The following is a 10,501-nucleotide window of genomic DNA, read 5'->3' as shown; positions in this document are numbered from 1 at the left end:
CTGTTGGATTGGTCTGCTTGTAAATGTTTTCTACAGGATGGCTAATTCCTCTAGAAAACTAGAACACCTGAACTATTCCTTAAATTTCCTATATTTTCCTACCCATCAACACTGGTGTACAGGGATAAAGTCCTGAATATGACCCAGATGACTCAAGTTCAATTATCAGCTCAGACATTTGTTGAAGCTCACGTCTCTGGGGGGGGGGGGGGGGGGTTGAAACTGCGTGCTTTTGTTTTCTCTTTTCTTCAAACATCTTTATTGAATTACATCTTGTGACAAAGACAAATTTACATTCACATAAAAGCAAACTATATGTAAGCTCTATGCAGTAATCCCCAGTGGAGACCAGCTGTTTGTAAGGGGGATCAGTCGATTACAACCCTTTGGATGTTTTTGGCAAGCACAGAAACAACAGTACTGTTTACATATAAAACTATAAAACAACAGACCTCCTCCTGCCACTCACTGCAGTGAACAAAAGAGTCATAGGAGGACTATCATCCCAGTGAAAGAATAGATTTATCGGGCAGTTAGGTGGGGCAAAGTCAGACTATTAGTAGATGGATCAGGATAAAAAATTAAAAAAAAAGAAAAAAAAAAAAAAAGACCAACAGATCTGATGAAGGAGGAGGAGAATTAAAGTGTTAATTTTCTGTAAATGGCACGTGAAAGATAAGAGCTTCTTTTTCTTCTGGCAGGTTTTCTGAAGAAAGTCATGCCTGTTCATATATCATCCACATTTTCCTCAGCACTAGTATCTGCATCAACTGCATCATAAGCAAATATTACACCTTGAAGGCCTACTGGCTCAACACCATTTATCACAGAAATCAAACTGTCATTCTATTTGAGGGCTATCAGTATTTTTTTTTAATTCAGCATTTGAGAAATTAAACTTTTAATAGAATGGCATATGAACTATGAGCTCTCAATTTGACTAATAATCTCCCTTCTCTAGAAAGAGTACTGAGACAGTAAACATGTACTGGAAATCTCAAAAGCTGTTGGAACTAGCAAAGACGACAGAGAACAGTTTGGACACAAATAAAGAGGAGAGTTTTCTTTATCAAATAATATACATCAAAACAATAGATCTATGGGTTGGTGGCTGACAGTAAGCACCTTCTGAAGTAATATTCCCAAAGTCCTGAAATATTTTTAATAAAGGAAGTATTCTCCTCATACAGTTAAAGATTTAAAGTGCTTGAAAAAGTCACTTCTTAGGGAAAAAATTCTGACATAGGTTGACTGCAGCCAATACTTAAGTCAATTTTCTGAGTACTGTGGAGGGCAGTTTGACACCTGTACCCTCCTCCAAACTAATCATCCCTCCAAGAGCAGTCGATTGTTCCATGATCTCTCTCTTGCCCCTGCTCGCTCTCTCCCTACATGGTACCCTAATCTCTTCTTTGGTTAAATCTGGACTGAAATGTTCGTTTAGTACTTCAGATTTCCTAATTATACAAGCCCTCTTTCCCATCCTTACTTGTTTCCATGCACAGTGTATCCCATAACTCTTCTTGCTTCTGTTTTTTATTTCCTATATATTCAGTGTATTATCTTAACCTCACTTTCTCTCACAGCTACAATGGTCTTCTTTTGCAGATTAATAGGCAAGTACTAGGCAATAAGTCTGTGGACCATTTCACGCTTATCCCCCCTCACAAAAAAAAAAAAAACTATTCAAAAGTTCCTTCAAGCCTCAAGGAGGGCAATACAAGTTTTCTAGGATTACCTTGAAGGTAGAAAGGGTGCTACTCTGACATGTAGTGGAAGTTTGTTTCAGAGGTGAGGGATACCTTGGGATACGGGATCTTGCTCTTTTTTGTCTTGTCCTCCATCCTGTATCCACAAACATGAGAAATGCATCTCTGATCCATCTCTGTATCTCACATGTCCCATCAGTTTCCCCTTAATGCCTTAGATTCCCTTTTGAGTATTTTACATAATTCTGTTTAGTCTGCCACAACAGAGTCTCACACCAGAGTCTTTGTCCCTGTATTCATGCTATTCACTCTCGCTCAAACCACACAGTGGAATGATTAATATTAGCTAGTGCTGTCTTCATACCGATATCCCTGACATTTCTTGTCTTGATCCTTATGCCTAGAACTCTTCCCTGTCTTCCCCTCTGGAGGACTCACCCAATAACTAACTGAATCCTTTTAGGTCCAAGGTCTCAGTCATCTCTCTCTCCTTCTAAACTCTAGAAAAATGGGAACTCCTAATCTGCCTCTGTTGTATTCTGGGTTCAGTTACTCTGATTCCATTGTTCTCTTTTGTTTATTCTTTACTGCAGTCAATTTACCCTCCACCATAGATGTGTCACAGGGACAAAACACTGGCTATTCACCTGCCTGTCCACATCTTTCTACATTTTAACTACAAAGCACCCATTTCTGGTTTTGGCTTTTGTTTCTCCCCTTTTGTTTGGGGGGCATTCTTCCATCACAGTATATTTTACAAATACTGCCTTCAATGTACTTCACTCTGTCCTTCAAGTACAACTGGCAGCTTGGCTCTTGTGTGTCCAATCTCCTCTCATAACTGGGTCGTGTCTCTGTTACATCACCAATGTCCAGCTGACCACCTTGCACAACTGCCTCCCACTCCCCACCCATTTTCCCAGACTTTCTGCATTGCATAACATTATCTACAGCCATCTGAGTCTCTCTTGTTTCACTGCCACTTTCTACTGCAAAGTCCATCTTCTTGCACCTATTTGGTTATGTGCTCTACTGAGCTTTTTGTTGTTTTATTTCTGTATTATAAAAAAAAGTAATTTTGGATAACAAGTCTCATTTGTTATGAAAAGCTACATGCATAGCGAACACTACATATTATGACCATATAAAACTGGATCGGACTACTAAATTTGAAGACAGGACTATCAGACTAAGTGGGTTTTGATATAAAATTAAGTGTGCTGATACAGCTTACAATGATTTACTCCAAAATTAGAACATTTTTGGTGTAATTAGATTACTGGTTCTTCTGGTGGCAGAAGGTTTCCAGGCTAGTTGTGGGGGTTGCTTGCTACTGAGGTTGATTTCAAGTGTCTTACCATTGTTTGGTGCAATCTACTGAACTTTTTGTTGCTTTATTTCTGCGTTTTAAATAAGGCAATTTAGAGTGATGCTGGCCTTTGTGTGCAGGGTGGCATACCATATAGAAACAGGCTGTTGGATCCATTTAATGTCCCAATCCCTACTGTATTATAAATCTTATAATCCAACACTGTGTTGCATGACAAGCCAAACTGCACAGCTCTTGTTCCCTTTACTGTCTACAATAGCTCATTGCTGATCTACAGTATAAAAGTAGTCCACAGCTACTCAACACTAACCCACACTTGCTACATATTATCTATAACAGGCTACACATTTAAGTTGAATACCTCCCTTACCACAAACATTGCAAAGCTAAGTTAAACACTTCATTTAGCTTAGATAGTAAATAAGTTACCTCTAGCAATCAACTTTGCAAGCATTCCTTGCCTAATTAACAAGTTAGTGAAATATTTGACATTTATTGACCAGGTTAGTCCAACTGGGCAGATGCACTTTTTCAGCAGTAACCTGACTAGAAAAGGTCGAAAAGATACATAAAAACTGTCTTTTGTCCTCTCCCATTAGGGGTCGCAGCAGTGAATCACTGGTCCGCAGATTGATTGGCAGTGGAGTTTTTATGGTGTTGAGTTTTATGCCCGGCGCCCAACCTTCACAGAAGGTGCAAACAACATGCATCTACCTCCATGTCTTTAAAACTGATTTGACCACAGGGAGGAAATGGAGACTCCACACAGAAGGCACTCCAGCCGAGAATCAAACCAGAGAATTTCCTGCTGTGAGGCGACAACGCTAACTGCTGCACCACTGCAGCTGACACCCAGATACATACATGATATAAAATGACAGAGAAATTAAGTAGTAGTACTGTCACAGACAACTGCATACACAGAATAAAAATGCTTTGAATGGTTACATATTTACAAATGACATTTGTATAATATAATGTGGACAAAAAAATTAAGTAGTAAAGAATCCAATACAGCTAATTACCATGCATAATCAACTGGGATAAAATATCACTTCAGGGCAGTGAGTCTGTAGAATTGACTTTTTTGGAACAAGCAAAGGAATGAAAGGAAATTAGACACTAGAGAGGGAAGTAAGAAGAACAGGAGTAAAGGAGGGGTTAGTTGTATTAGAGTGGAGAGGACAGGATTCTCCTAATCCTTGGACTACAATGAATGGCCAAGCCTGTTGGTCTTCCTTCTGCTTCAGCTTCATACACTTGGTATCCTAAGGCAGTGTAGCATCTGCCTTTTGCTCACAGATCATGAACTTATACTTACAACACATCCTGTCTGTGAGAGATTGAAGTATTTAACCAAGACAGATGCCTCACTCATAAATAAACAGACTTGTCCGAGGACAAAAGTGCTCATCTCTTGTTTTAAATTGCAGTGCCAGCACGAATCAAGTTTTTAATAAAAATGCAAAGTGATTTTTGACACAGATTGTACATAATACATTCTGACAGTCTACTTGCTGATATCACTTCTTCACAACTAGTTTTACTTTTTTTTTTTTTTTTTTTTGACATTTTTGACACATACTCAGGTCACTCCACAACAACTACAAGTATGACACTGTCATTGTCCATGTGGGTGTGAATGACCTGAGATGCACCTCCCTGGACTACATGAAAAGAGACATAGTGGAGCTCTTGGATTGTCACAATGGCAAGTATGACCCTAGCCCTGAGCAGTATCCTACAGTCACCCAGAAAGATACCACAGTACAAAAAAAATGATCGACTTCAACAATTGGCTACATTTTTGGTGTCATTCTAAGGGGATCCAGTATCTGTCTGCTTGGGATGACATGATTGACATACCACGATACTGTGCCAGAGATGGCCTGCATCTGTCACCCTGGGTTTCTGAGTACTAGCTAAGGCTACTGCCATGCCTATAGTGCCTTTTTTAGGCGGTGTTCCAAAGACCAAATTACCACTGTAACAGCTATAAATAAATGCAATCTGAGGGTCATGCTGCTCAATGCTAGAAGTCTAAATCTCAAGATGCATTCGCCCGAAGCACTCCTCAAAATGGATAACATTGACATTTGTGCTGCAACAGAGACCTGGTTTAAAGCATGAGAAAGCACCCCTGCGCTACCAGGCTATAACTCATTCCACACTTTTTGGCCCCGAAACATGGACTGAAGCTCCAAAGGTGGTAGTGTCTCCATATTCATAAAGGATATGCACACCTCCAGACTAGTAGCTCAGCATAACGCATATGAGATACTTCAGGTACAACTAACACTGGGTAAGACGGCAATCCAGGTCACAGCCTGCTATAGATCCTCAACCATGTCCCTAGACTCTCACTCACATTCCTAAACACCCTGGAATCTATCAAGGTCCAACCCAACACTCTCTTACTACGAGACTTCAACTACCCCTCCATCAACTGGGAAAAGTACTCAAGCACCAATACACTGGCCCAACGCTTCATGGAATTCATCACTTCCAATGTCTCGGACCAGCTCATTCTGACCCCCACTAGAGGAAGCAACATCCTTGACCTGGTTATTACTAACATGGACGACCATTGCTCTACACCAATGGTCAATCCCTCCCTGGTCAGATCCGGCCATAAACTAATCACCATGGAAATCCACATCTCACCCACACACCCCGCAAAGGTAACCACCTTGAAAAACTTCTCCAAAGCTGACTTTGGACTCCTAAAAACAGATATGGCTAACTTCACAGTACCCATGCCATTGGAAAATACCTGCATGACTGCCGAATCACATACCAGTGCACTGTACGAACATGTACACAAATGCATGGAACTAGCAACATCCAATAGAACCAAGACACTCTCCTCCAAAAAAAGGAAGCCAATCTGGTGGTTCCCTGCCATTAATAAACTCTACAACAGAAAGAAGAAACTGTTGCAGAAAAAGGTGAAGTCCCAAGACTGGAAAATTCCCTTATTAGCCTCAACAAAAAGTTGAGATCCCTCATCAAATCCTCTAAAGCCACCTATGAAGGCAGAATTGTGGCAGACACTAAAAACAATCACAAAGCCTTCAATAGTTATATCAAGAACCTCCATGGCAATACCCAGATTCTGAGATACTGCACAATAGTATCTCCTATACTCAACCAACAGATATTGCCAACATACTGGCTGACAGATTCAGTGCCAACTTTATCCCCCCCCCCCCCAAAGGATCAATCACAATACCGGAAGAATGCCAGGCACCCAGCATTACTGTAGCGTAGGTTAAAGCTGCATTGTCCAAGGCCAAGAAAACAGCTTCCACGGGACCTGATAATATCCCTGGCTATGTTCTACATGAAAAACAAAGCAAACTGGTACCACATCTGTGTGCTCTTGTTCAGTAACAGTCTCACCTCAGGCTTTGTCCCTACCGAACGGTGTACTGCTACAGTCATCCCTCTTCATAAAGGGGGAGCGACTACAGGCCATGGGAATTATTTCCCCATTAACGTGACAAGTCTGATATGTAAAGCTATGGAGTGCATCATCATGGATTTGAATAACAAAAGATATAGGAAATCTCCAAACTGGAGACCCCACGCAATTTGGTTTTGTGAAGGGGAGATCATGCCTGCTCAACCTGGTTGACTTCTTTGAGTCAGTCACCAGGGCTGTGGATGAAGGTAAGCAGTGCACACAGCCTACTGTGATCTGGCCAAGGCCTTTGATACCATTCCTCACTCAGGAATTCTTGATAAACTCACCAAACAAGGCATCAACCCCTGTATCACTAGGCGAGTTGCAAATTAGCACACAGACAGAACACACAGTGTAAAAGTAGCTGACTCCAAGTCAGATTGCCGACCAGTCAGGAGTGGAGTCCCACAGAGATTGGTCCTAGGTCCTCTCCTGTTTGGCATCTACTTCTCAGAAGTCCAGGCCAACACAAAGGGATGCTGGCTGACCAAGTTCGCAGGTAACTGCAAGCTGGGAGCCATTACTAACTCCCCAAGTGATGCAGATATCCTACAGAAAGGTCTCACTGAGACCAATGACTGGTGTCGAAACCATGGCCTTAAGCTTAACACCAAAAAATGTGTCATCATCCCCTTTGGGAAAACCCCAGCTCCCACTAATTACCACATCGATTGGAGCCCACTGAACACTGAAGGCGTTATAAAAGACCTGGGGACTAGCTTGACAGCAACCTCACCTTCGACTACCACATTTCCACTGTGGTCAGAAAGTCCTTCTATGTGGCACATCTCATTACCAAGTGTTTTGCATCCAGGAAGAAAGATGTCATCGTCTCTCTTCTCATCAAGTATAACATATCCCTCATCGAGTATAATGCCCCATTTGGCATGTACCTCACTAGACATCTGCAACAGCTGGAGAAGCCACAGAAGTACCTCACAAAGTGCATCATAGGCATTAAGCACGTATCCTACAAGGACAGACTCAAAAAACTCCAGCTATTCCCCATCTCATACTGCCTACTTAGAGTTGATCTCTGCTTGACTTACAAAGCCATGTCTGACCCAGCTCTGTTAGAAATACTGCATCTAAAGAAATCCCAATTCCTCTGCAATATGCTCCAGAGACCTCAACAGAACATGCTGGAGGGACAGGTTCCTCACCCAGACACTGCCCATGCCCTGGAATAGACTTCCCATACATGTCAAGCAGAGCACCTCACTGACCCTCTTCAAGAGAGATCTTGATGAGTGGATGGGTAATAGAAAGTTCACTTCGGGGGATCACTCCAGGGGCTATACTTGATAGAGGCACTGGGAACTAACATAGAGAGGCACAATGCCAGGGTACTTCTATGGGCTAGGCTTGCAAAGGCTCCAGGGCCATTAGCCTAGTACACACCTATGAACCTATGATATACATATACATATATATATATATATATATATATATATATATACATCTATACATATATATATATATATATATATATATATATATACATACACATATACGCAATGTAAATTACAATTTAACCAATTCTCTTTATCTGTATCCCTTGCATGCTCTCCACCTCAGATTCCTGTAAACTTTTCACCTTACCCCTGCAAAAAAAAAAATATATATATATACATATATATCCTTGTTTCCCGCCTTTTCTAAACGAAAGTAGTCCAGATTTCATGTTTTGCTGAATTCTGGGCTGTGGTATAAGTTCCTGTGTTGCCCATATCCTTACTTGGATATGAGGAAGCTTCTCTGTTCACCAGTGAGAGTGGGGAGCTTTAAGCAGCCTATCTGTCCCTGGAGGAGTGGTCTCAGCCCAGCAACTAGTAGCTTTATTGGCTGTTTTTGGGCTAATTCCCATCTCTTTCAAGCTCTCTGCCTTAAAAACCCACATTTGCGTGGTTTTGCCCTTGTATCTAACTTAGCACAGTTCCTCGTGGTGTCCTGCAGAGTGCTACAAGCAGCAGAGAGACAAGAGAGAGACTTTCAACAGATTAAGTATTTTTTCTCTGCCTATTTACCTGCGACTGCATTTTCTCACCGAAAAGTGAGTTTCTAGCTTATCTAAGATTTAAAAAGCATTGTTTTTTGTATTTTTTTTTATTGTTTTTGCACTTCAAAATTAATTTAAATTTGTTTTTGTGTTAACTGTTGTAGACTACACACTCAAGTGCGCTAGCCTGTTTAAAGCATTTACAGTGTTTCTTGTGTAAGTTACTGTTCTGCAAAAAAAAAAAAAAATCCTTGTTTCCTGCCTTTTCTAAACTAGAGTAGTCCAAATTTCAGGTTTTGCTGAATTCTGGGCTGCGGTATAAGTTCCTGTGTTGCCCATATCCTTACTTGGATAGGAGGAAGGTTCTCTGTTCACCAGTGAGAGTGGGAAGCTTTGAGCAGCCTATCTGTCCCTGGAGGAGTGGTCTCAGCCCAGCAACTAGTAGCTTATTGGCTGTTTTGTGCTAATTCCCATCTCTTTCAAGCTCCCTGCCTTAACCGCATTTGTGCGGTTTTAAGCAGTTTTAAACTATTCCCGGCTAAACAAAGTCTGCTCTTCAATTTTTCCCTTAGAACTAATCAAACTCTCAAAGCAAGCACTCAACCTTCCTTTACAGCCCAGCACTTGCTCAAACTTCTCAAGTAAGCACTAACAAACTATAGCACTACACACATACTACTCAGAAATACAAGGCTCCCTATTCGTCCCTTCTGGACAATCAGTAAACCAATTTTTTAAACTATTCAGGCATGTCCAAAGGGCAGTTTCAGGTATACTCTCCTGTCCAGCTGGTGAATCTGGGAATCTTGAGGCAATGTTACAACTGCCTTATGTACACAGCAACCCTCTCCTCCTTCCAACAAACTCAAATGTATGTGAGAGATGCAACTATACAGCCAAACTGGAGGCCAAGCTCTCTTAACCCAAGACTGGCACAGTCAGTCAGGAGGAGAATGAAACCACAAACACACAAAAACATACTCAGAGGCTCTAAATAAAAATTTGCCAAAGCAGCAGAGACCTCCAAAGCAGACATCCAAGCAACCGCTACCCCACAACAATATTCACATATCACATACTTCACAAAGTCAGTGTGCCACACAGTTGCAGCCCTTAAAGCTAAATAAAACACCAAATACACTAGTAATAGGAGACTCTATTGTCAGGCACACTAACGTCCCGCTCACCAGACTGAACAAGAAGGTCACTGTAAGCTGCCTGTCGGGTTCCAGGATCCGCCACATAACACAAGCACTCAGGTCACTCCAAAGCAAGTACAAATATGACTATGTCATTGTCCATGTTGGTGTGAATGACCTGAGACGTACCTCCCTGGACTACATGAAAAGAGACAGAGGAGCTGTCCCTGACCCTGAGTAGCATCTTGCCCTCACCACGAATTATGCCACAGTATAAAGACAAAATGATCAATTTTAACAATTGGCTAAGCTATTGGTGTCATTCAAAGGGGATCCAATGTCTGTCAGCCTGGGATGACATGCTCGACAAGCTATGTTGCTTCGCTAGGGACGGCTTGCACCTGTCACCCTTAGGCTTTCGAATACTGGCTAAGACTCTTGCCACCCCCATAGTGCCTTTTTTAGGCAAGGCTCAAAAGACAAACCCACCTCCATAGACAACACAAGAAACAAAAAACTGAGGGTAATGCTATTCAACGCCAGAAGTCTAAACTTCAAAATGCACGCACTCGAGGCCCTCCTCAGTATGGAGAAAATCGATATCTGTGCAGTAACAGAAACCTGGTTCAAGGCTCCAGAGAGCACCCCAGCACTACCAGGATATAACTCATACCATGCTTTTCGGCACCAGAACTCGGACCGAAATACAAAAGGCGGGGGAGTATCCATTTTCATGAAGGATACCCACACCTCCAGGTTAGTGGCACTGCACAAGGCATCGGAGACCATCCATGTGCAACTAACAGTGGGCAAAACTGCTTTTAAGTTTGTAGCTTGCTACAGATCACCCACCTTGTC

The 10,501-nt window shown here is 41.8% G+C and overlaps 1 protein-coding gene across 1 annotated transcript in view; it reads right to left on the bottom strand.

Annotated features, from left to right (window-relative positions):
* Positions 1 to 2,711, bottom strand: part of LOC122802339 (transcriptional coactivator YAP1-like) — a gene marked incomplete in the record, with an annotated part of 1,778,419 nt that extends 1,775,708 nt beyond the window's left edge. Inside the window, 1 exon segment of the mRNA XM_044071977.1 lies at positions 2,468 to 2,711. Within this exon segment, the coding sequence (XP_043927912.1) occupies positions 2,468 to 2,711 (244 nt within the window).
* Between the last annotated feature and the right edge of the window lie 7,790 nt (positions 2,712 to 10,501).

This window comes from Protopterus annectens, chromosome 5.part0, assembly GCF_019279795.1.
Source record: "Protopterus annectens isolate FY-2018-M chromosome 5.part0, PAN1.0, whole genome shotgun sequence".
NCBI lineage: Eukaryota > Metazoa > Chordata > Ceratodontiformes > Protopteridae > Protopterus > Protopterus annectens.
The sequence above is the reverse complement of the archived record's forward strand: the minus strand, read 5'-3'. Positions and strand labels throughout refer to the sequence as shown.